This window comes from Gorilla gorilla, chromosome 3 (genome assembly GCF_029281585.2).
Source record: "Gorilla gorilla gorilla isolate KB3781 chromosome 3, NHGRI_mGorGor1-v2.1_pri, whole genome shotgun sequence".
In the NCBI taxonomy this organism is placed as follows: Eukaryota; Metazoa; Chordata; class Mammalia; order Primates; family Hominidae; genus Gorilla; species Gorilla gorilla.
Window position 1 is genome coordinate 48,937,287 of NC_073227.2, and position 26,526 is coordinate 48,963,812.

General features: G+C 44.2%; 1 protein-coding gene across 24 annotated transcripts in view; it reads right to left on the reverse strand.

The window, feature by feature from the left end:
- Positions 1-26,526, reverse strand: part of APBB2 (amyloid beta precursor protein binding family B member 2) — a 398,493-nt gene that overhangs the window by 101,983 nt on the left and 269,984 nt on the right. For 19 of the 24 annotated variants that reach the window (XM_063705242.1, XM_063705243.1, XM_055384848.2 and 16 more), the window contains 3 exons: positions 20,434-20,496; positions 19,971-20,056; positions 19,813-19,873 (listed from right to left, as the gene is read on the reverse strand). In XM_063705242.1, coding sequence (XP_063561312.1) covers positions 19,813-19,873; positions 19,971-20,056; positions 20,434-20,496 — 210 coding nt within the window. The remainder of the gene's footprint in view (positions 1-19,812; positions 19,874-19,970; positions 20,057-20,433; positions 20,497-26,526) is intronic. The other 5 variants (XM_019025275.4, XM_055384850.2, XM_063705251.1 and 2 more) reach the window with 1 other exon arrangement.

Here is a 26,526-nt window from a genome sequence, read left to right on the forward strand (position 1 = left end):
GCTGGGCATGGTAGCAGGCGCCTATAGTCCCAGCTACTTGGGAGGCCGAGGCAGGAGAATGGCGTGAACCCGGGAGGCGGAGTTTGCAGGGAGCCGAGATCACACCACTGCACTCTGGCCTGGGTGACAGAGTGAGACTCCATCTCAAAAAAAACAAAAAAACAAAAAAATAAAAATTATCCAGGCATAGTGGCTCACACCTGTAGTCCCAGCTACTCCGGAGGCTGAGGCAGGAGAATTGCTTGAACCCAGGAGGCGGGGGTTGCAGTGAGCCGACATCGCGCCATTGCACTCCAGCCTGGGCAACAAGAGTGAAACTCCATCTCAACAAATAAATACATAGGTAGATAGATAGACAGACAGATAGATAAACAAATAAATGGAAACACATAAAACAAGGCTAGATACTGATCAGGTGATGAAAATGTTGTTGACCAGAGGCTTGCAGGAACCTAACTCTGTACTGCTCCAGTATTCACTAATTCAGTGTTGCTGGTGACTTTATAGAACTCAATTGCTGCAAATGATGAGAATCAGCAGTATCTGTCCTTCTTCACAGAGCAAGAATGGAGGGGCACAGGATAGCAGGGTGGGGGGCGGTACTTAATTACTCTTAAGCTTTCTAGATTTTGGTGTAGTGAGTTGCAGGCACTAGAAACCATGAGTCCCTGGGTTTTTGTCCTAGTTCTGCTACTGACTAGAACCTTCAGGATGTCATCTGATTTACTCAGACCTCATTTTAGTCATCTGACAAGAGAGGGGAAGGGGGCAGTTGAGGAGGGAGAAGGGTTTGGGCTAAAAGATAACTCAGGACATTGCCTGCTGTGAAATACCTCTCAAACACTTTATCCGACTCTTGTCCCCACTGGTTATTCCTTTGGCTTAAAGGCACAGTGGCCTCCAGGCCAATCCTTCATCCACTAAGGACTCATCACCATGGGCTCCCCCCACCCTCCCAATCTACCTGCTTCCCTCTCTCATCTCCTACTCAGTGTCACCTTCTGGGAAGCCTCCCTGATTACTTAAAGCTGCTACTCCTCCCGGCACTCACTCACACTCTTCCCTGCTGTTTTTCTCCATAGTAAGTCTTTTCACCCGATGTACTTTTATTCCACTTGTGTGTTTCTCTCTCCCCACCCTGGAATGTACGTTACACAAAGGCAGGGACTTGGTCTGCAGTATCCTCAGCCCCGGAGCGCAGAGCCTGATCCTAGTGAGTGTTAAATGAATTTATACCTGCGAAGTTGGCCTTAAAACAATACCTGGTACTCAGTAAAAGTTACTGATAACTATCTTCAGGGCTAATTTCACTTTTCACTGTTGTTTTCTAAGAAAGGTTTTACTGTACCAGTCACCAAGAAATGAAAAGTCTGCAACTTTTTGCAAAGTGTCTGAAATGAACTCAATGAGTTCATAACGTGCAAAGACCTACAAAGACTTCAATTAAAAGCACGGCTGTTCCCAACCCCAGAGAGAGCGTTTATGAAGTCTGAGCTCTCCAGGCTGACTCCTGGGATTCTGCACTGTGCTCTCGGGGGAGGAGCATTTAACCACAGCATGGAGACCCAGAACACGAGGGCTCTAGGACCCCGGAACCTGGCCACCTCATTTCACGAATGAGTAAATCCAAGTCCTGAGAGCATTAGCCAGAGTTGTGACTAATAAGAAGGAAGCTCTGCCTTGAGGGAGTGGAGCTGGCACTGCAGGGTCCTGGGCCCTGTGTGAGTGAAGTCTGTCTTTAAAGAGTTTCTTTGGTAACTGCCCAACACTCAGGGAAATGGTCCCTGACCGACTGGAACTCAGTGCGTAATGCAAAGGCGAAGTAAATACGAAGAAACTCTCTGCCAAGATAGGCATGGTAATTGCAGAAGAGAAAACATTTTAGGTAGTTGTTCTAAAGAATTTGCTGTAAATTAGATATGATGAATTCCTACGGGGAGGAATGTATGTGCACAGAGCTGAGATATGAAAAAGGAGACCACAGTCAGCCACAGACTGGAATTAAGGCTAGAAACCTAACCCCAGAGCTGAGAAGGTATCTGAGGAGGAGACATCTCTCAGGCTAGACCTGAAGACAGACAGACAGACAGACAGAATGAAGTGCTCCCTTGTGGCTTCTGCTCACAAGAAGGCACAAAGTGGATGCTGTCATTGGCAAGCCTGTTCCAGAAACATGTGTCATGTTCCTAAGATAGTCACTTCCCACCCGTTCTGCACATGGAGATTGGCAACTGTTCCTCAGTATTGGCTGAGCTGCGATTTTCAAAATGCAAGAAGATATGTTTCCCTTTGAAAGAAACAATTTGGCCCATGTAGACTTATGTGGTTGGATTTTGTTCCAAGTAGGTAACATAACCGTGTCTCTGTGCAATCATGTCTTACCCTGTGTGTATGTGGCCACCAGGAAAGACAGACAGGGAGAAACTGAAGGAAGCCCAGGAGCTCCAGAGACTAGAAACTATTCTGAGAGCGAGCATGACTGACCGACCCTGGTGATCACACAAAAACAAGGAGGGACCCAGAGGATCTTGCGAGGCAATGGATTCCCAAAATTCCAAGAGAAGCAACCGCAGGTGAGATCCTGTTGTGAAGCCTTGAGATGGTGACGGGGCAGAAGTATGCAGTGAACGGGAGACCTGAGTGAGGAGTCTGTGGTGGGGAAGGTCAGAGGGAAGAGGGGAGGACTTCGTATCATGCAGCCTACACAGCCTGCAGGCCATGATACCACGTCCCTGGGCTCTGCTGCACCGCAGACTTCTGCAGGCTTCCTCAAGTGGCCAGGGCTCTCACTCAGGGTCAAGTCAGGGCGGCAACTCCTGTGCTGTGTTGACTGCGGCTCATTACTGCCACCTGTGGGCAACTGGGACTGTCTTCTGAATGGACCTGGGGTGGGTCTAGTGATTTGAGGCCCTGCAGAAGTTTATTGATCCCAAATCTGAACTCTTACTGCAGATGGTAGCTCATCTCTTCACCTTCATATTCTGCTATTCTCTAAGTGAACTCCAGCTCCCCAGCTAGCCCCAGAACCTGGCTTTTAGAGCTGAACTCCAAGATTTCTTGTCTTCAGCTTGATGGATGAGGTCCATCAAAGAAAGGGAAGTGACTTGCCCAAGGTCTCCCGGGCTGGAAGCAGCAGAGACAGGTGAACAGTGGGGTCCTCTGTCCACAGTACTCATCCCACCACCTGCTACGGTCCCCTGACAAGCCACTGAGGTCAGGGTCCCCATGTGTATTTTTTTCATATCCCACAATACCTAGGTAAGTGCTAAGCAGATAACTAGTACTTAAGATCTCTCAATGATTTTTTTTCATCCAATGAGAAAATTTAGACTATCCAGAGAAAAAAACACCAAAAATAATTAAAGCAACATGAGTTCTGTGAATTATAAAGGTAGAGGGAGTCGAGATCAATTTTATCAGAGAGGGAATGGGTTATCTTAAAGTATTTGAATGAGTTGGGAAAATATCAACCAAGAGTTGCCCTTCTACATAGGATATCAAAGAAGTAGAAGCTTTGGAATGATGAGGAGTATTTGCAGAACAGTAATGGTGAACTTCTTAAGAAAAAGAGATGTTAAAACAAGGAATCCTCTACCAAGGGTGCTGTGTGCTTTTTATCCACACGGCAAAGGTTTAAAAACAGAGTGATCAGTTAACTCTCCCTATGAACCTTCTTGTTTTAACAGAGATGAATGGACCAGAGACTCAGGTTTATTCTGTATCTAGGTTATAATTCCACATGCAAAACGCAATCTCTGTGAAACTTATTCCATGACAATGCAATACAGCTTCCCATTTCTCACATTGCTTTTGAAGGAGAGGATGGCAGTTCACACTTGAGCACATAAAACAGAACACAATATTATGAATATTTTCACTTATTTACAATGTGACGTATCCCAGTGCTGGTCAAACCACTCTATCATAATTCTGTGCAGCTTAATCTAGTGGGAAAGGGACTAGCTTGAACTAGCACATCCCCACACTGGCTAGTACACAGTTACTGAGCACTGGCCAAGCTCATCTCTACAGACATCTTTCAAAGAGAGAGGCCCACAAAGAACTCCATAGGAATGTGAAGGTGTTTTGCAGGCAATGCCACACCAACACATGCTTGAGTGCCACTGGGGAACCTCTGAGCTATCTGTGTCAATTCTGTCCCCAGTATTAACTTTTTAAGTTAAAAGATTTGGGGGAAAATGTTTTATAGGCACTACACTATTTACCCACAGCCTATCTCTTGGACAGTAAGAGTGCTTTAATGCCGTTAATGGCAGCAGGCCAGATTCTGTGGCAATCCCCATTTTTGGCAGTCCTTGTCACTCTCTCAATAACAACACGAACACTGGGGGGAGAAGCAGCAGAGGAACTCAAGGAGCATGCAAAGGAGCTATGTTTTCCCGTAAAGTGGGGGCAGCTTTCTTTTTCCTTCCTTCCTTCCTTCCTTCTTTCGGATGACTTCCTTCCTTCCTCCCTCTCTCCCTCCCTCCTTCCTTCTTTCTTTTATTTTTTCTCTCTCTCTTTTTTTTTTTTTTAACAGAGACAGGGTCTCACTATGTTCAGGCAGGTCTCAAACTCCTGGGCTCAAGCAATGCTCCCACCTCGGCCTCCCAGAGTGCTGGGATTACAGGCATAAGCCACTGTGCCTGGCTGCAATTTCCATTTTTACATTTATATAGAGCCTTGAGGTGAGTTTCTTTTTCTGGTTTTTTTTTTTTAGCTAGTATAAAACCCCTGTGACTAAAGCTGAAGTCTTTTCAAGCAGGCCTCTGGAGGTCCAGAACAGACTGGGCTTTAACCTGGGGTACAAGGAAAGGAAGGCTGGTAAGAAAAACTCAAGAGGCATCCTTTCCATTGTGGCTGAACCACTAAATAAGTCTCAACTGGCAAGTGCTTTACGTAAATGTGCTCCAGAGTAAAGAAAAAGGGAGAGTAATTCATTCTACGTTAAGTAAAAAATCTACACAGGCACGCACATGCACTTACTAAATACAACCAGTGAAAAATTGTTTCAAGGCTTGTTTTGTCTATAAGAGGAGGCGACAAACACCCCCATTAACATATAGGAACTTCTTTACACATGTCCTCACGGTCACCTATCTGGAAGTTACATGAAAACTTTCTCACATCATCAGGTGCATTTCTCACATCATCAGGTGCTATCTACATTTAAATGCATCCTCATTAATAACCAGTTTATTGCCAGACATTTCCCACTTTAAATTTCTCTGGAAAAAAAGAAATCCATGCTGCTTTATTTAAGCTATGACATACTGTAAAACACTGCTAACATCATGATTCCCAGGCTCAGAGAATGAGGTGGCCTTAGAAATGGTACACACTTGGGACTGGGCTAAGCCCCACATTGCCTCTAGGTGACTCTGTCCACACAGCCGCCCAAACGGCTAACTCACCCCGACTGGCAGGACTGCTGGGACCCATTACATGAAAATATTTTGAGGACAGTTTTGGAAGACAAAAATTATACTTGATGTTTAGAGTAGGCTGTAGATTATCAAAGCACCTCTACAACACGTCTTGTTTCATCTTCGCAGCAATACTGTGAGGTTCCCAGACTAGGCAATAGTGTCATCCCATTTTACAGATAAGAGAAGTGAAGTCCAGAGAGGTTTAGCCACACAGCTCATTGCTGACAGTAGGGGGCTAGAACCCAGGTATTGCTGCTCCTGCTTCATCATCTTTCCACTTGGACCACGGCCCTGCATTGGGGACAAAGATTCTCTGGCTGTTTTTTCCTCTTTTGTTATTCACTGGGAGTCAACTGCTCGGGTATGTCATTAATATGGTTTGGCTGTGTCCCCACCCAAATCTCATCTTGAATTGTAGCTCCCATAATTCCCACGTATCATGGGAGGGACATGGTGGGAGGTAACTGAATCATGGGGGCAGATCTTTCCCATGCTGTTCTCATGATAGTGAGTTTCATGAGATCTGATGGTTTTATAAAGGAAGTTCCCCTGCACACCCTCTCTCTTTCCTGCTGCCATGTAAGATGTGCCTTTTGCCTTCTGCCATCATTGTGAGGTCTCTCCAGCCATGTGAAACAGTGAGTCCATTAAACCTCTTTTTCTTTATAAATTACCCAGTCTCATGTATGTCTTTATTAGCAGCATCAGAACAGACTAATAACAAACACACAAACACAAACCACACACATACACAAAACTGCATTTTCTCTTACCTCTCCATCTTTAAAACAGTTACATGTCTTTAGGTGAACCTGAGCTTAAGGAACAGAACTCCCACCACAACAACCCCACAGGGAATCAGGGGACCAAACCAAATGCAGGCTTTAAAGGGCAGGGCAGGGCCGGGCTGGGCGCAGTGGCTCATGCCTGTAATCCCAGCACTTTGGGAGGCCGAGGCGGGTGGATCACCTGAGGTCAGTGGTTCGAGACCAGCCTGGCCAACATGGTGAAACTTCATCTCTACTAAAAATATAAAATTAGCTGGGCATGGTGGGATGCACCTGTAATCCCAGCTAGTCAGGAGGCTGAGGCAGGAGAATCACTTGAATCTGGGAGGCGGAGGTTGCTGTGAGCTGAGATCACACCATTGCACTCCAGTCTGGGCAAAAACAGCAAAACTCCATCTCATAAACACAAAACAAAAAACAAGGCCAGGGACGGGCTGACCTACACTGAGAGGAAGGGTAGCCCAGCAATGAAAAGCTTGGGCTCTGGAACCAGACTGCCTGGGTTCAAATCTCAGCTCTGCCATTTAGCAGCGGAACTGTGATCAAGCCACCGAACCCTCTGTGCCTCGGCTCCCTCAACTCAAAATAAGAGACCCTCATAAGGCTTGTGGGAGAACAGAGCACTGTGAGGCTCGTGGCAGCATTTCCAGAAGTGGTGATAAAACTGAAAGACAGAAAACTGAACTTGTCCATAATGGCCTCACACCACCTTTTTGTATTTGTGCCCATACATGCTAAATGCTCTATGAATGTCGGCTAACATAATCATTATTGTACTACGGGGAAGAACACAGGCTTTAGAGCCTGCCTCCTTGGGTTCAAATTTCAGTTCACCCACATAATATATGTGTGATTTTAAGGAAGTTGTTTAGGTTCTCGGAATCCCAGTTTCTTTGTTTGTACAATGGGAATAATAACTTCATCTCCCCTGCATGGTGGTTCTGAGAATCAGACAGATGCATGGAGAGCGACCAGCACACGGCTGGACCTGAAGAAATGTTCATTTCCTTCTCCATCCATCCTCTACTCTTGCCAAACGATGAAGGTCGACACTGGATGCCCATTCATTCCATTGTTTCTAGCTCTCAACCAAAACACGGTGAGATGCATAACAATATCTGAAGAGAAGAGATGAGCCTGATGTAGCATTTTGCTTTATTTATTTAGTGACACTGGCCCATTGCATTGGTGAAGAGGAGAAAAAAACTAAGTACTTTCTACAAATACGCTCTAGGTTGCAATCTCATCTGAGCTCGTAACTGAAAAAAGAATGGCTCTCAGGAGAAGCACTTTTTGAGAAATCACATGCTTTCGGCTCTGGGTTCCATGTGTCATTTACACGGGTCCATTCTCCAGCTTTGCTAGAGACAAGGGTCGCTTGCAGTTCAACCTGACCATTGGTAACGTGGCTGGGGCAGAAAAGTGGGACCCCGGTGGAGACCTTTCTGCCCCTTCCTGAGCAGCGTGTCTGCCGAGAGAATGAGACCATCATGGATCGAAAGGGACACATATCCTATTGGTGCCAACAACAGAGGGGGAACTAAGCATGTCTGGCTAGAGATCTGGGGTAGGAATGTGTGGATTCAACAACTAAATACACCTTTCATGAAGCGATCATTAGTCTGAGGATCTCCTAAAGCTAACTGAAATTATTTACGTGTTAGGGCTTAGCGAACTCATCTAACCGAACCGCTTCAACACGAAGCAACAGAAATCCAACTTGCAGCGCAGTTGCAAGCTACTTCTTCAATTCCAGCAGCACTATGATTGTCATTCTTAAATGATATTAGCATTGTCTCTGCTGCATTATTTTGTTTCCTTCCCCAGTCTGACTGATCTATCACCCTGCTATGTATGTACTAGCTATTGAATACATACATGCTGAGTGAACAGATGAATCTACTGCAGACTGCTGTTGAGAGCTGCCATTCTTGGTGTCAGTTTAGAGTCTGAAAATGTGGAAGGCTGACTACTGAAATGATTTTCTTATAAGCATGAGTCAGAAGCAGAGGGAGAACTCAGACCTTGATCTTTGACTTAGCTACAGGGCCTCACAATTGGATGAGATTTTAAATAGGAATCCTATAAATGACAAAGTATTGTGGCTTACCTAGAAATGGCTTGGCATCTGAATTATTTATTTACTTATTTTTTGAGATAGGATCTGGTTCTGTTGGCCAGGCTGGAGTGCAGTGGCGCAATCTCAGCTCTCTGCAACCTCTGCCACCCAGGCTCAAGTCGTCTTCCCACTTCAGCCTCCTGAGTAGCTGGGACTACAGGTGTATTCTACCACATCCAGCTAAATTTTGAATCTTTTTTTTTTTTTTAATAGAAGGGGGCTCACTATGTTGGCCAGGCTGGTCTTGAACTCCTGAGCTCAAAGGATCCGCCCCGCTCGGCCTCCCAAAGTGCTGGGATTACAGGCATGAGCCACTGCACCCAGCCAGCATCTGAATTAATCTAATTGTTCTGTAGGAAAAACCATCAGTTCTCCATCAATTTTTAAACTGCAAATAAAGCAGAAATGTTTTCATCACTATCTAAATACCAGTATCTGGCATTAAGCTCTCAGGCAGCAAGCCTGAGAGAACAAGTTCTGAGACGTGCTGGCTCTTTTCCAGATGGCCTTGGAATGCCAGCTTCAGGACCCCCAGGTCTCGACCAGCTGGCCTTCCTGGAGCACCCAGACCTGCTGAATGGATGTCCCGTGGCTACTCCTGCCCGAGGCTGTTCAGTTCTGTGATTATTCATGGCCCAAAATTCTGTGCCAAGAACCCACCAGGCCAGGTTCACACACCTGCCGCTCTGGTGCCATCAGGATGGCGGCTGCTGCCACCGCGGCTGGCTGGTGCCCATTTCCTCACCTGTTTCCTACCTCTTTCCTTCAGGGGAAGAGGGAAGTCTGCCTTTCCTTCATTAGCTTTTCCAGGCATCTGCCCATCAAAGGGCGCAGCTGCCAAGAGTTAGACAACAATGCATCTTGTTTCAACAGCACCCTTCAAAACTCGGGGACTCACACACGGCTGCCAATTCCTCGACCGCTCATTCAGGCAAGTGTAGTGACCAGAAGTTAATAAGGGAAATGACGCCGTGCTTCTGCCAGGAACACGGCATTATGCTTGGCCGTGTTGGCAAATAAAGGGAGGAAAACAGTTTTAGAAACACAAAAGCTGTCCTCCGGGATAGGAGGCAAAATGAGCAGCCAAGGCCAATGGCAGTGAGTGTCTGCACCACTCAATGGAAAAGCAGGATGGACAAGGGTCAGGGAGCCTGGCTTCGGGTCCTGCTCTGCCATGACCAGCTATGCAAGCTTGGGCAGGTTACTTTCTCTGCGCCTTCTGCTTTTCCTAAAGCTGGAATGAGATGATCCTTATTTTCCCCTTGTGAATGCCAACCTAAAAGCCATGCATGAGAGGCTGAATCTCATTCAGTCAGGACTTGATATATCCATCACTGGCTCTGGACCTTGGTTTCGTGATTCAACCATGTTGCTATTTTCTGCCCTGTACTGAAGGCACTAATTTTGAAATGACTGAAATGTGGGAATGACATGTTTGGCAGATTGTACCTCCCAAAGATGGCTGCATTAAAACCTCCCGTCCTATGCGCTCCTTGTAACGTGAACTTGCCACGTCTCATCAAGAGGTGGAGTCTGTTTGACGACTCCGAACAACAGAATACGGTGGAAGTGACATGCTGCCATTGCCAAGAGCCTTTCCTCTCCTGGTGGCTTCACCTTCCTGCTTCTTAGAAGCTGGACACCAGGTAAAAAGTACAACTGCCTACCCAGAGACCACCCCATGAGAAGACCAAGCCACATGGAGAGGCCCTGGAGGACGTGAGGAGGAGCACTGAGCCAGGAAGCAGGTTGGAGAAGAAGCCATCTTTGAAGAGGATCCTCCAGCTCCAGCCGCCCCCATGTGGATCAGGCAGGAACTGCACCGCCAAACCCTCCCCAGACTCTGGAACCCACTAAATCCTGAGCAAAATAAATAATTGTTTTAAGCTACGAAGTTTTGGTGCAGTTTGCTACATAGCACGCAGGAACAGATAAGAGAAACAATGTTATCCACAGTATTGGGCAAATACAGATGGACCTCATCTTAACAGATCTGTTCCTAAAAGCATTTGCTGAAAATGAACACAAATTTACATATCAAATCATTTTCAAAGCTTCCACACTTACACTTTTTGAAAAGTATGGTGGCGGGGGGAGAGAGAATCACTAACTCCAGTGACAATTCAAATATACTTATTAACTAAGGTATCGTCTCCTTCTGGGAAACCACCCGAGCCACCCCTTTCAACCAGCCATGGAATATGCCCCCGGAACAACCCCCATTCGTGACTCAGTAGCTCAGCTCCTGGTACAGTGCATTGAATTTGCTTGTTTCTTCTCCATTACTTGAAGGCAGGGGCCATATCCATTCCTTCTTGTAGTAGGAACAGTATAATGGCGAATGCATAAAGAATGCTTATTATGTGCTAAGGACTGTTCCAAGACCTTTACATGTATATTTATAGTGTTTATAGTATGTCAATTCAATGTTTGTAACAGCCATGTGAGGTTGGCTCCATCATTACCCTCATTTTGCAGATGAAGAAACTGAGGCACAGAGGGGGTAGGTAACTTGCCCAAGGTCATCCAGCTGCTAAGCAGCAGAGCCTGGCTTTAAACCCGGGCAGTCTGCGTCCAGAGTCCATGCTCTTAACCACACCATACACTAAGTATGTATGCTCCTTTCGCACTTAGCATTCAATAAACGTCTCTGACTCAATGAATGAATCAACAGTGCAAATCAAACCCAAACTTCCACACAGATCAGGATTTCTGAAAGAAACCTGTACCACATGAATAAAAATCAATTATAAGAACTACATGCAGCTGTAAAATCCCATATAAATGCTAATTAATGACAATGAATTTGCTACACAGACCAGAAATAAATCTGAATGAGAAAAGGTACTTCCCTACTACTTCCTGCTTATCTATTAGTGCTAATCTAATCAGTAGCTGCTAATATAATTACTTCATGAAAATCTATGCTAATAGGAACCAAGGGAGGGCACAGATAAATAAAGCTCACAGATGAATATTGGAATCTCATGTCCATTCGCCATTCAGTTCAGAAAGCTCCGTCAAACCTACTACCCGATGGTTTGTTTCATCTCCTTCCTCTTCCTCTCCATCTGAGGTAAGTTATAACAAAAGAGTAAGGAGGCACACAAAGCTTTCACAAAATCCAGTGCCAATAAAAAAAAGTTCCTGAGCAGCTGCAAACTGGTTGCAAATGGCCATAAAAGAACTAGAAGATACTGCATAGAAAGACTATGTCTACTTCCCTGCAGAAGCTGCACAAAATTGGTGCCTTATTTTTATCATGTTTCCAACTGTATAATGTTATTACTCCGTGTTGTTTGTAGACTGGCAGTATTGGTATCACCTGCAAACTTAACAGAAATGCAATTTCATGTCCCATCCCAGAGCAAATGAATCAGAATTTGCCCACAGGTACAGTAACGTGTGAAAAGCACCGCAAAGGATTGGACCACAAGTCTGGATGAGGGTGAGAAGGAGTCTGTCCTCAAGCACTGACCTTCCAATTCCTTCACCCATTCCCACCTCCAACAACTCTGCTACTCCAATCCCAAATTGCCAAAATGATTTTTTTTTTTTTTTGAGATGGAGTCTTGCTCTGTTGCCCAGGCTGGCATGCGGTGGCGCGATCTTGGTTCACTGCAACCTCTGCCTCCGCCTGCCAGGGTCAAGCAATTCTCCTGCCTCAGCCTCCCAAGCAGCTGGGATGACAGGCATGTGCCACCACGCCCAGCTAATGTTTGTGTCTTTAGTAGGTACAACAGTTCCATCATGTTGGCAAGGCTGGTCTCGAAATCCTGACCTCAGGTGATCTGCCACGCCTGGCCCCAAAATGATCTTAAAGCTGAGAGAAGCGATAACTAGGAACAGGTGGGCGTGACACTTTCCTGGCCTTTGGAATCAAATGCATCTGTGTTTGAGTCCCTGTTCCATTAGTTACTAGCTGTGTGATAAATAACTGACGTCTTCTAAGCATCGGTTTCTTATCTACAATATGGAAACATAACTATAATGCCTTGTTTTTGCAGGAAAATTGCACGTAAGTGCCTGGCAGAGGGTTGGGCACACACACAGTGTGTGTTCAGGAAAGAAGAGACAGCCCTGGTTCATGGTGCTCTCTCTTTCCTTCTCCAGACTTAAATACAGATCAGACTATTTCATCTCCAGATGCCACAGATCAGGGCTACTACATTTCATTTGAAATCTGAAATTTTCTCAGAACCTGAAATGACTTCTAATTTGATGACACATTCATTTGAAAGATGAGGACGCTGAAACCCAGAAAATTTAATCTCTGGGGCAGCACGATCTTCCTTACCCGTTTCCTTAATTATGTGTTTCAAAGAACAAGGTTCTAAAAACAGCACCAAAAACCTCTCCTGACAAATATATTGAAAATGACTTGTTATACACTGAGACAGAGACAGCAGGATGGAGCGGTCAGAGGCCCAGAAGACCCATCTTCAAATGCCATCTCCACCAAGAACTAGTTGTTATCACAAATAACTCTATGACTCATTTTTTTCACCTCTAAAATAAAGGCCTATTAGATGGGCTCTAATGTTACTTCCAAGCAAAAGAAATTCTGATTCCAGATGAAATGTTGCCCCTCTTTTTTTTAGAGACAGGGTCTCACTCTGTCACCCAGGCTGAAGTGTAGTGGCTGATCATGGCTCACTGTAGCCTCGACCTCCTTGGGCTCGGGTGATCTTCCCACCTCAGCCTCCCGAGTAGCTGGGACTACAGACGCATGCCACCACGTTAGGCTAATATTTGCATTTTTTGTAGAGACAGGGTTTCACCATGTTGCCCAGGCTGGTCTCGAACTCCCGGGCTCAAGAGATCTGCCAGCCTGAGCCTCCCTAGGTGCTGGGATTACTTAAAGCATGAGCCACCGCGCCCAGCCCCTCTTCTTTAAAGATGTAATTTTCAATATTGTCCACCAGGTGGCAGAACATCTCCTTTACAGAAGTCTGAGCGGAGTTACACAAAGGACAGAAAAGAACTCCGACAAAACGGTACATATATTTCAAAGCATTAAGTTTTCTACAATTTGATTGTAACCGGTTTTTATTTGAATGTTAATCAAGAATTTGGTCAGCCATGTGCCACGGGAAAAGGGCTAAATTCCAAATCTAAGAAATTAAAGTAAGATGAGCACAGCGGGTGATGGGGATTGAGAAGTGCAAGCTACCTGGCCGCCTAAAACGTGCCAAAGAGTTGTCTTCTTAACAAATGCGGCCTGAAGAGCAATCATCTACACAAGCCTTGGATATAGAAAGTTTTAAAACATTTTCCATGGAAAAGTGGCGTAAAATAGAAAAAGAACTGACTGAAGAAAATGTGTAAGATTACAGAAGCAGATAGTTCTGAAGTTAAGGGGACTGGGCGCAGTGGCTCATGCCTGTAATCCCAGCACTTTGGGAGGCCGAGGCAGTGGGATCGCCTGAGGTCAGGAGTTCAAGACCAGCGTGACCAACATGATGAAACAACATCTCTACTAAAGAAAACACACACACACACACACACACACACACACACACATCAGCCAGGTGTGGTGACACATGCCTGTAATCCCAGCTACTTGGGAGGCTGAGGCAGGAGAATCGATTGAACCAGGAGGCGGAGGTTGCAGTGAGCTGAGATTGCACCACTGCACTCCAGCCTGGGCAAGAAGAGCGACACTCCGTCTCAAATAAATAATTAAAAAAAAAATGGGGCCAGGTGCAGTGGCTCATGCCTGTAATCCCAGCACTTTGAGAGGCCAAGGCAGATAGATCACTTGAGATCAGAATTCGAGGTCAGCCTGGCCAACATGGTGAAACCCTGTCTCTACTAAAAATAAAAAAATTAGCTGGGTGTGGTGGTGTACACCTCTAATCCCAGCTACTCGGCAGGCAGGGGCAGGAGAGTCACTTGAACCCAGAAGGCGGAGGTTGCAGTCACCACTGCACTCCAGCCTGGATGACAGAGTGAGCTTCCGTCTCAAAATGAACGAATGAATGAATGAATGAACGAACGAATGAATCCATGCATAGAGACTAAAATGCAATATGGCATCCTAGATTAGATCCTGGAACAGAGAAGGGCATTAGAAGAAAAACTGGTAAAATCAGAATACAGTGTTTATTAATAATTTTCTATTGATGTTAATTTCTTTGTACTATGATTCTGTAGGATACAACATGATGGCGATCTGGAGAAGGGGCTATGAGAACTCTGTACTATCTTTGTAACTTTGCTATAAATCTAAAATTATTTCTGAATAAAAATCTTACTTTTAAAATGCATAGAAAAATAAGAGGAAAAAACAGCCAGGAATGGAAAGAAAGAGAGTTTCATAGGAAACGTCCTGTGTCTATGATAATTTAATAAGGGGAAATTATTTATTTATTTATTTTTGAGACAGAGTCCTTGCTCTGTCACCCAGGCTGATGCGATCTCAGCCCACTGCAAGCTCTGTCTCCTGGGTTCATGCCATTCTCCTGCCTCAACCTCCCAAGTAGCTGGCACTACAGGCGCCCACCCACCAAGCCCGGCAAATTTTTTGTATTTTTAGTAGAGATGAGGTTTCACCGTGTTAGCCAGGATGGTCTCGATCTCCTGACCTCGTGATCCACCCGCCTTGGCCTCCCAGAGTGCTGGGATTACAGGCGTGAGCCACCGCACTGGGCCAATAAGGGGAAATTTTAAAACTAGGGGGTAGTAGCTCACACACAATAAACTAAGATGAATAAATACAAATGACAAAGCCTAGAGTGAACTGATATGTGGACAAAGAGGAGTACTCTAGGATATTACTGATGGGATTATATGCTGCTGCAGGCTTTCTGGAAAGTAATTTTGCAATAAGTGACAGAAGCAATAAAACCGATAGCCTTTGCCCCAGTAATACCAGTTTTAGCAACCTATACCAAAGCAATAATTTAAAAGAAAAAGAAGTCACCTATTTTTATGAAGTTGTGGCTCTGCTCTGTAGTGGGGGAAAAACTGCTCCTATGGATACTGGTGCCTAGACAGATTACGGTGCTATTAATTAAATGAAATATTACCATGGAATTAGGAGTGACCAAGCCGAGGACTACAGAGAGGAGCATGTGAAATAATTTTTCAAGAGCTCACTACATGCAACACAGTCTCCTAGGCTGGGTCCTGGAACAGATTAAGGTTATTAGTGGAAAAAATGAGAAAATGTGAATAAAGTTTATAGCAAATAATATGATATCAATATTAATGTCTTAGTTTTGACCGATGTATCATGATTATGAAGAAGTTAATATTAGGGAAAGTTAGGTGAAGGGGTCTAGGAGAACTCAATATTTGCAACTTTTCTACAAATCTGTAATTATTTCAAAATAAAAAGTTAAACAGGGAACTCAGAATTATATACAAACACATATATGGCTATCAAGTACAAAAACTTTACTGCATAAAAATTTTGGTAGGTTCAAAAAACATTTTCAGAGTTAGAAAAAGACTTTGCTCTTTGGGGAAGTGTGTGTGTGTGCGCGCGCATGTGCGTATGCGTATGTTTGTGGTGATTTTGTGTTGCCATTGCTATTTAGAGGTTTCACTGAACAACTGATTAAGGTGCCCAGATTCAGAGTAGTAGCTGAAGAGGATTTGGAAGTATCCCCATCCTGACAGTCTAAAAATAATTTTTATTTTTTTCAGCATGTAAGTTTTAAGTAGGGAGTAAGGAAGATATTTTCTATAATAACTTTTTAAGTAATCATTCCTCACAGACTATATTTAGAATTCCATAGTATATCAAATATAATTTTTATTTATTTATTTATTTATTTATTTATTTATTTCTTGAGACGGAGTCTCGCTCTGTCGCCCAGGCTGGAGTGCAGTGGCACAATCTCGGCTCACTGCAAGCTCCGCCTCCAGGGTTGACGCCATTCTCCTGCCTCAGCCTCCTGAGTACCTGGGAATACAGGCGCCCACCACCACGCCCAGCTAATTTTTTGTATTTTTAGTAGAGACGGGGTTTCACTGTGTTAGCCAAGATGGTCTCGATCTCTTGACCTCTTGATCTGCCTGCCTTACCCTCCCAAAGTGCTGGGATTACAGGCATGAGCCACTGTGCCCAGCCCAAATATTATTTTTAAAGTCAGGATTTTTCGGGGGAGGGGACCACTTGGTTCCCTGGTTCTTGGTGGACTGAAAGAATGTAAAGGGTCATGTAAGGTGAGTAACTTATTCTACAAAGGCACTGGAACATCCAGAAAGCCTAGGTCTTGCCACTCCTCCCTCTGAGGTGCTTGCTGGCTCTGGCCCCCAGGCAACACAAAACAGGCAGGAATGACTCCGATAGGGGACGGAAGCTCCTCCAATGTGTCTTCACTGAAGTCAGCTCTGAACTCATGGACTTCTCATGGACAGCAGTGCCACGATTATGGCTCACTGCGGCCTTTACCTCCCAGGCTCCTCCCACCTCGGTCTCCCAGGTAGCTGGGACCACAGGCATGGGACACCACACCCAGGTATTTTATTTTTTTTGTAGCGACAAGATCTCGCTATGTTGCTAGGCTGGTCTCAAACTCCTGGGCTCTCAAAGTGCTGAGATTACAGGCGTAAGCCACTGTACCAGCTTGCAAAAGTCCTTTCAAGATTCTGATGAGCCCTTCTAGGCATTCATTCCATTCATGCTAAGAATCCTCAGGTTAAATAATCACCAGGAGGCACACACAGAAAACCCCACCTGCAGGTCCATGTTAGCAGCTGTGCAAATCTTGAGATCTGAAAAGCTGTAGGTTTTTCATTCTCCCCAGGCTGATCTTTCCTTACTGTCTATATTATTCCAGCCCAGACTGATGCACTGATTATTCTCTCATATTTTCTGTGCCCTTTTTTTTTTTTAAATTGTTTGTTCTTAGAAGTCTCCTCACATCTTCTATGGAACAAAGTAAGACACAGATAAATAATACAATGCATGTATTTTTTTTTGTTGTTTAAAACTAAGCACAGCTTTAGGAACGTAAGACAAAGCTGAGCTTCCTTATTAACATGAACAGACTCATAAGAGGCATTGAAATAGACATGCTGGCAATAAAAAGGTGGCAGATAAAGAATTCAGTAAGCAACACAGCCAGAAGGGAAAAAGAGAAAGCCCAACCCACTGACTTGGATTTAATGGGACCAGTCCTCCTATTCCTATTACAATTCCATCTCCATTCCATGCTTTCCCTCTTGTCAATTTCACACCCTGGCTCCACATACATCACTGCCCCAGCCCTTAGTGGTGGACAGAGATATTCACTGCTCCTCTTCCAGCCTATGCTGAAACATCAAGTAGCAAAGCAAATTGTTCACAACCTGCGTTCCTTACCATAAAATTTATCTTTAAAGACCAGCAATGTTAGAAGCAGCCCAAGGACTTGTTCAGAATGCCACTGGCTCTAGAGTAGCCATGATATTACTGGCTGTGCTCAGAACAAAGCTGACTTGACCAGAAGCAGCACAGATTTCACTGCAAGCCCTAAGATACTTACAGAACCAACTGGCAATATGGCAGTTTCTGGCAAAGGAGTCAAGGTTTTGAACCTGTATGGTGTTCCCCTCTTAAGTGCTACTAAGAAAACCTATTTGCAATGTTATTTGTAGACACAGATCTGCTTTGGGATTCAGAACAAATAAAAAAGAATCTGGGAAGATTCTTTCTCCCTCCATGGCACAGGAAGGTGAAGGGGAGGGGAGGGGAAGGTGCTGAAGTAGACAAGGTGGAATTCCATGGTTGTTAGCACCAGAAGATCAGGTGCATAACTTGTAAATGAAAAATGCAAAACGAAAATGCAAGCCCCCACCCCTGTTCAAAAAGCAGGGGGAAGACGCTATAAACAATACTAAAACATAAAGGTTTTTCCTTTCTTCCGTATGCTTTCTCTTGGCTTGTTAAGATGTTTTGTTTTGTTTTGTTTTGTTTTGAGATGGAGTCTCGCTCTGTCACCCAGGCTGGAGTGCAGTGGCGCGATCTCAGCTCACTGCAATCTCTGCCTCCTGGGTTCAAGTGATTCTCCTGCCTCAGCCTGCTGAGTAGCTGGGATTACAGGGATGTGCCAACAAGCCTGGCTAATTTTTGTATTTTTAGTAGAGACGGGGTTTCACCATGTTGGCCAGTCTGCGCTTGAACTCCTGACCTCAGGTGATCTGCCGCCCTCGGCCTCCAAAAGTGCTGGGATTACAGGCGTGAGGCACCACACCTGGCCGTTAATGTGTTTTTTAATTGCTATTTAATGTTACAATCCCTCAGGCATGGGGATACTTGTAAGTGCAAACCCTTACAAACACACAGGGCCCTGTCCATATCTTGGTACATGCACACAGACCATTGGCTTCTGGGTCCCCTCTCCCATCAGCTGCTGGACAGATGCACCATGCACTGACCAGGGGTGGGGAAATCAAGCCAGGAATCCTCTCTTCCCATGGGCCCACAATCTCAACCCACAGCAGATGGGTGGCCCATAAATGTATTGCAACATCAGTGTTGGGACATGCTAGGTGCCTGGACTGCGGGTAGGCAAGAGGCTCACCCCCACTAAGTCGCCTGTGGAACACACAGCAGTGTTGCCAGCCCAGACTGGGCTGGTCACCACCACGCTCCAATCCCAAGATACACCCAGGGAGTGTGCACTTGACCCCAACCCTCCCGTGCTCACACCCATGTCTCTTCCGCGATAGAGGGCAGTAGAAGTCTCTACGTAGGGAGGGAGACAGGGAGGTCTGGCAGGGCCTGAGATGCCGGGGGGCAGAAGGTGAGAATGGCACAGGGACGCTGGGAGGCGGCAGGACTGTGTGCAATCCAAAGCCCTCACGGACATTCCATTGGACTTGACTTATAAGATACAAATTCAAAGATTAAGAATTTCCTGACAGCAACCTTGAAGCATTCATCCCCACACACAGGGGCCTTCTCATTGTGGGGCCTGTGCAGCTGCACTGGCCACATGCCCAGAAAGCTGGCTCTGTTAGCAACCTACCAGAAGTCCACAAAAAATGGACACAAGTTTGCCCCAACTGCCCCCAGTTTTCCATCATAAAACCTAATTATCCAATCTGTGTTTATGACAGGAATGGCAAAGAAATTTCACCTTGCACAGATACGAGGCTGCTCTGGTGGCGGTAGATGGGAGGGGTCTCATACCCTACCTGTTTAGCTTCCTCCCCCATTGCTTTGCAAGGCAGAGCCTGGTGTATCTTTAAAGACTTCTAAAGCCCACCCATTTGAACAATAATGGTAATTTATTACATTGTGCAAAGAGCTGACGTAGTAAGATACAGGCAGAGTCTTGATGGTTCTAGAAATCCCCCCAAACCTAACTTAGCCTAGGGATTTTCTTCAAGTGTCAGGGAGATTAGGAAAGAGAAAATTGAGGATAATTACTTATTAAATGGCTCTGGGTTGATGGTTTGTAAAAACTGGACAATGATCCAAAGTCATTATTTGGATCTAAGAATATAACCTGGTGGCTGAAAGCAAGTCTTCACAAACCTTGGCTTCTGGGTCACTGTTGATACTACAAGAATCATCATCATCAGGGTGTGGGGCATTTCTAGGCAGAAAAACAGAAAAGTGGACTTAGAATTCTATTGCAAACTATCTGCACAAAGCCATACATTGACAGCAGGTCGATCCTACTAACGTCCTACCTGAGTTTCAAAGATGCATAGCGTAGGGTTGCTCCTTCAAACTCTTTTAAACTGGGGTCCGGGTTAACAGTGGCTGCATGCAAATCCTAGAGGAAAATAGAACCTTGTTAACGTACAATGGGGGAGGAGTCCATTCATTGCCTCAAATATCAAAGGGGAGAAACGTCTTCCCAGCAAGAGGCAGAGAGTGTACGTGAGCTTAGGCAGAGAAAGGCATGCAAGGACTGTTGAATGCTGACTGGTGCAAACTCCTGTTCTTACAAAACAACGGGGAACCTAGGGCATTCACAATGGGAGACACCAAAAAAAGGCAACAGGAGTGTGAGCTGAATGCCCCTAGCAAGAAGCCCGATCACTGTGTCCCTGCAGAATGCATGATATTCACAAAGAAGAAAAATATACAGCCACAGCCATGCAGAAAGGATAAAATATTAAATGATCTAAGATCTGACAATATACTTGCCTTCCAAATGTCACTATTAATCTTTCCCCCATTCAGAACAGCAAAATCACTCCATGGCTGTTTCTAGACATATAATTATTCACATAGGAAAAAAGCACATTGATTTAAAGAAAAAGAAAAGAAAAGAAAAAAAAAAACACAAGACACTGTTGTTAGCATTGATATTCACAAGATGGGTTAGGGAACAAGTTAACTCTAACAGCAACTTGTTGGCTCACTCCCTCTATGTCTAGATTATCACCTGAAGACGAGGGCAGGAGAGTGATGGTGCTTTAATTACTTACCAAATAAATGACTAAACATTATTAGAAGCAGACAGTGAAGTTATTTCCTTAAGGTAATTTTAAAAGCAAACAATATAATTCCAAGTATTCAATAACTAGCATACCTAATTCCATAATAACCATTTTCCTCCCTATAAACCAAACAGAACTGTTTTCTGGTGGTGGGGGTGGAATGAGGGACGGGTACCGTGTTTGTTTGGAAACCAGGGAATGCCCATGGCTGAGGGCCCCAAAAGTTGGGGGTCAAGATATTTTCACTTAAAAGAAAAAAAGGAGAATGATGTGGAGAGAGGGTTAGTGAAGAACACAGACTGACATCAACATTTGGCGGAAATTTAACCTAACAAAAAACAACTCTAAACAGTCTAACATAAATTCCTCTAATTCATAAAAGCTCTACTTTTTTTTTTTTTGCTTTAAAAGCTTCTTCACAAATTAATACTTGATCATGAAATGATTTTCTAAACATAATTATAGTGCAAGGCATGAAGCCTGGCTTTGTTGCGAGAGCTCTTGCAATAACTGATTTCCAAATCTAAACAACTGCTCCATCCACCTCAGACAATGAGAAAATGTCTTTTCTTTCTACTAGGCCTAGTGAATATTCAAGTATTTTTCATCTAAGATTTGGGGAAATAAGCAAGCAAGGCTAATAAAACTCAGGGACAGTCTTGTGAATTGCTTTACTGACTGGTTAGGCAAATCTGTTTGTATAAGAAATCAACCATCAAAACTTTTCAGCTAAATCACTTTTCAACTGAAGTTCTTTGAAAATGAGAAGTGAATAATGACCCATAACTTTTACTCACAACATTGATACAGTTTTAAAAACCACTAAAAGCAGAAAAAAACTAAGCTTAAATGTCTTGTGCGTCGAAAGATGCATTTATTTTGTTTAAAAATTTTTTTGAGACAGGGTCTCACTCTGTCACCCAGGCTGGAGTGCAGTGGCCCAATCACAGCTCACTGTAGCCTTGACCTCCTGGCTCAAGCAATCCTCCTGCCTTGGCCTCCTGAGTAGCTGGGACTATTCAGGTGCATGCTACTACACCTGGCTAATTTTTTAAAAATTTTTTGTTGAGATGGGGGTTCCATTATGCTACCCAGGCTGGTCTTGAACTCCTGGGTTCAAGTGATCCTCCCACTTAGGCCTTCCAAAGTGCTGGGATTACAGGCGTAAGCCATGGCGCCTGGTGCAACATGCACTTACCAAACTCTGCAAGCCTCTCTGAGAGCAAAGACACTGCAAATTTAGACCCATTATTACTATTGCACACGTGGTGTCATTTTCATTTTTGGTCTAGGCACCTAAACTGCAGCTGTTCAAAATAAAATAGGAACTTAGACCACTGTATTTACTTTTAAAAAATAATTTCTCTTAATGAATAAAGGGCAGGAATGTTGCCCAATCCCTTACCTTTCCCCTCACTCCACCCCCAGAAGCAGTGTTCAGTCTTTATGAAGAGAAAATTAATAACCTAGGGCAATCTTAACCTGTTAGCTTGGAGGAGCTATGAACCCCTGAAATGAATGCGGGGTTTTGTACATGTACGTTTTCCTGAGAGAAAGATGCCCAATTTTTCTCATATTTCCAGATGGGCCAGTGACCAATTTCGGTTTGGACCACTGTAGGGCTACTAATATGGACGTGAGATGAGGACCTGAAATATCAAGTACAAAATAAAATTTTAAGCTAGAATTTCTTTTTCAAAAAGAAAACAAGCTTATATGGCCTCAAATTGTCATCACTGTTTACATGTGAGCAATATTTGTTGTTAAGTTGAACTTTAAAAAAGGATAATCAGATGATGAATTAGGAAGACCCAAGATAATTGTGTCTTTGTGGAGAAATTTATAAAGAAACAAGAAAAACAAAGTTACCTCACAAAAAGAATTTCAGAAATTATCCCCAAGGGACCCTATATGTTGAGACTACAGAAAGTAAAAGAAGAGTATTTTCTAAAACAAGTACTCAGAAAAGTCTTCAGTACCTAATTAAAACAGTTCTCTGCACGTGTGTGTGGTTTTTAAAATTTTTAATGCATTTACTCTTTGGACATAAGGGTATCTATAAAGCAAAAGCTAAAAACAGTATTAAGACTGTCAGAATCCAGCTCTCGTGTTATAGAAACATGAGTTAGTTGGCAAATGTCCAACAATCACCTTTTACAGATTTAAATAAACAAAGGCTCTGTATAGTGATTTTACAAAAACTTAACATGGGCACTCTTAAGGAAATCCTTTAGCACAAAACTCAGTAAGGAAATGGAAACTGGCATTATATGTGTTATGACTGGGCCAAAGATCTTTTTTCCCCTCCTATATTTACAACTATTCATTTACATCAAATATGACAAACTTTCTCCAATGTATAAGTGACCATAATTTTTCTTTTTTAAAAAATTAAAGTCAATGAAAGACAAAGTCACTTTGTCTTAAGTTTTAAGAATTACATGGTCTGTTCATCTAACTTTTTTAATTAAGAAGAGAGAATATTTTCTATATTTGGCTAATAAGTTTTGCTAATAATTTTTAGTTAATAAATTTTTAAAAGAGCACAACCCAATAGAGATTCTTTGGTTCTACAGAAAGTCTGTATACACCCCCATAGGGGTGGGAGAGATGAAGGAGGAAGAGGAGAGACAAAGAGAAAAACATTAAAAGGGGAAAAGGCAAGTTGGACAATATGCCTCAGGTAAGACAAACACAAAGATGGGGGAAGAGGTGGTAACGGACCAACAGGGACCATCTTCTACGAGCAACAAGCTTCCATAAGCCTGGTAACCCTCCAGGCAATGCAGCTAAAGCCTTGCACAGCCGAGTGACATTCTGGTACCAGAGTCATAGCTGGGACACCCTCCTGGTGCTTGTCCTGACCTTGTCCAGGCTGCAACCTCCCTTTCTCTGATTACTTGATCCTGCTCAGTTCTGGGAGAGCCTTGGAGCCTTAGCTCCTCAGAGACAGTGTGTCTAGGGGGACTGACCCAATGCCCGGGGTATGGCACTCCTCAAAACCCTTGAGCACCACACAGAAGCTGTGTGAGGCTGGACCCAGTAAGGAGGGAATCCGATCATATAACCTTGACTACTGAGAGTTTTCTTCTTCCATGTTTCTCTTCTGGGGTCTTGGAAAGCAATTCCACATAGCAAACAAAAATGATGCATTATCTTTCAGCTGGAAAAAGGCCAACAATGGAGTTGATTCTTTGACAATATCAACAGAGTGCTCTTAAAGACTAAGTCTCAGGGGCTGGGTATGTCCCTACCAGGGGACTTTCTCTAGGATGCTAAGAAAATCTCTATGAAGTGGTAGCAAAATGCAAACCAGGGGGCAAGAGTGGAGGGTTGAACCTGCTGAGAACTGGGTAGAGAGGAAAAGCACTAAAACATTCCACAGTGGCAGTGACAGAAGCTATAATCATATCATCTCTGTGTGCACTTGAGAAGTTCTGAAGCTAATACAATGCAATCATTTGAATGTCTGTCCACTACAAAACTCGCATCGAAATTTAAACACCAATGTTGCAGTATTCAGAGGTGGGGCCTTTAAGAGGCGCTGCCCTCATGAGTGGAGTAATTCACCCATGGATTCAGGGGTTATCATGAGAGTGGGACTGGTGGCTTTATCAGAAGAGGAAGAGAGACCTAAGCTGGCATGCTCAGCTGTCTCACCATGTCATGCCCTGCACCCACTCAGGGCTCTGCAGAGAGTCCCCACCAGCAAGAAGGCCCTCATCAGATGCAGTCTCTCGGCCTTGGACTTTTCAGCCTCTATAACCATAAGAAATACATTCCTTATCTTTATAAATTACCCAGTTTCAGGTATTCTGTTATAAGCATCAGAAAATGAATAAAGACACATTGCCTGCTGGAATGCTGGGGTTCAAATTCTGCCTCTGTTCTTACTCGCTCTTTGACCTCAACTCCCTCCCATATCAAACAGGACTAAGAAGGCCTCCCATCAATGTGCAGACAAAGTGAGATCCAGAATGTTAGCTCTTAGCACAGGGACTGGCTGCCCGAGGGTGCCCTGCAAATGAGAGTTTCCTTACGATCTACTCTTTCCACGAAAGAAAAAGCAGTTTGGGGAATACAAAGGGTTACAAATCATGCCTCTCAATGCCATTTTGTCAAGGCTTGACCCTTGATTAAGTGTGGCCTTGATAGTAAATGGCAGAAAACCTGGAATTCCAAGGACTACGGCAGGCAGTGTCAGTGAGTGTTTTATCAATTTATATGTGTACAGTTTTTCTTTCTAAGACAGGGCCTTGCTCTGTCACCAAGGCTGGAGTGCAGCGGCATGATCTCACTGCAACCTCCACCTCCTGAGCTCAACTGATCCTCTCACCTCAGCCTCTCAAGTTGCTGGGACTACAGGGCATGCATCACCATGCCAGCTAAATTTTGTATTTTTAGTAGAGAAAGTCCTGGGCTCAAGCCATCTGCCCACCCTATCAGAAGATTACAGCATTATGGTTTAATCACACAAACATAATTCAGAGAAGTTAAAAAAAAATCAAACTAGTAAACTGGTTTGCGCAATTAAATCAGTCTCTGTGAGCAGCAGTGCAATGCAGAAACTACAGTGTAGAGGGGGCCAGGAGAACGAGGGCTCTAGGGCTGGCTTTGTCATTGCAACAGATCAACTAACAGCTTCCTTGGCTATGCAGCTCATTTATTTTTTCATTCAGCAAATAGTTAATGAATGTCATCATGTACTGGGCCCTGTGCACAGGATGAGGAGAACAGGCCCCGACCACCGAGGAGCTTCCTAGTGGGAAAGTGACATACCACAGGTAACAACACTACAATGGGACATGATGGAATACAGGGCTTTCAAAGCAATGGGGTAAGAGCAGTAGCTCTGGGGAGACAATGGGGTGAGGCCAAATAATTTTTGAGGAAGTGACATGCAAATAAAAATAGGGAGGCTATAGTCATTAGAGGACCTGCTGTCCTACTTACTCAGCGTAAATCACTTGGAGAGCTTATGCAAAGGTTCCCAGGCCCCATCCCATTCTGTGATCCCCAGAGGTTCTCCTGGCACCATTCCTTGGCTCACTGGCTGAGAAATACGGCGTGCACATTCAACAGGCCCTGCTCCAAGATTCTTTCCAGCACTCAATGTCATGATTACTTGACTGAGTGAAGAAGTTCAGAAAAATGATGAGAGAACGGCCCTTTTATGTTGTCATCTTATTTCTACATGTATATGAGAGTACACAGGCTTAAGGTATTCCACTGGGCACCCTCCTGGGGGGTTAGACTCTCATGACACCCATGAGGCTGCGAGCACTTCATAAGAACAGGCTGATTTAGGACAAAGAGGAAACCACAGTTTGAGCAACAATTCATTTTCTCGAGCTTCAGACCCGCCTTCTCCATACTTTCTTCTGTAGGAAGACCAAAACACCTTCATTTGAAAAGATGGGAAGACTTGGCCACAAGCCAATGGATATTCATAAAAATATTTTGTGTGGCTCTCTGTTCTCTCTAAAATTCAACATCCAAGCAGTTTGCAAGGTAATTTGGAACAAATAAATGCTTTGGGCGGGGAGGAGCACCATGTGCTAAATTTCAGCAGCAAATGCTTCCTGGCCAGTTTATAAACTTTCAAAAATACTGCTGGCATATGCAGCGGAAACATTATCCACTGCGCTTAACACCTCCCAAGTGAACTTTGGAATGTGAAATGTAAAATTTTCAAACTGTAAGGAAGCCTTCAGTTCTAAACTTTTGTGAAGCCTAGTCAACAGATTTAGCACTTAGTTATTTGATTCTTTTTTTTTTTTTTTGAAGCCAGCTCAGA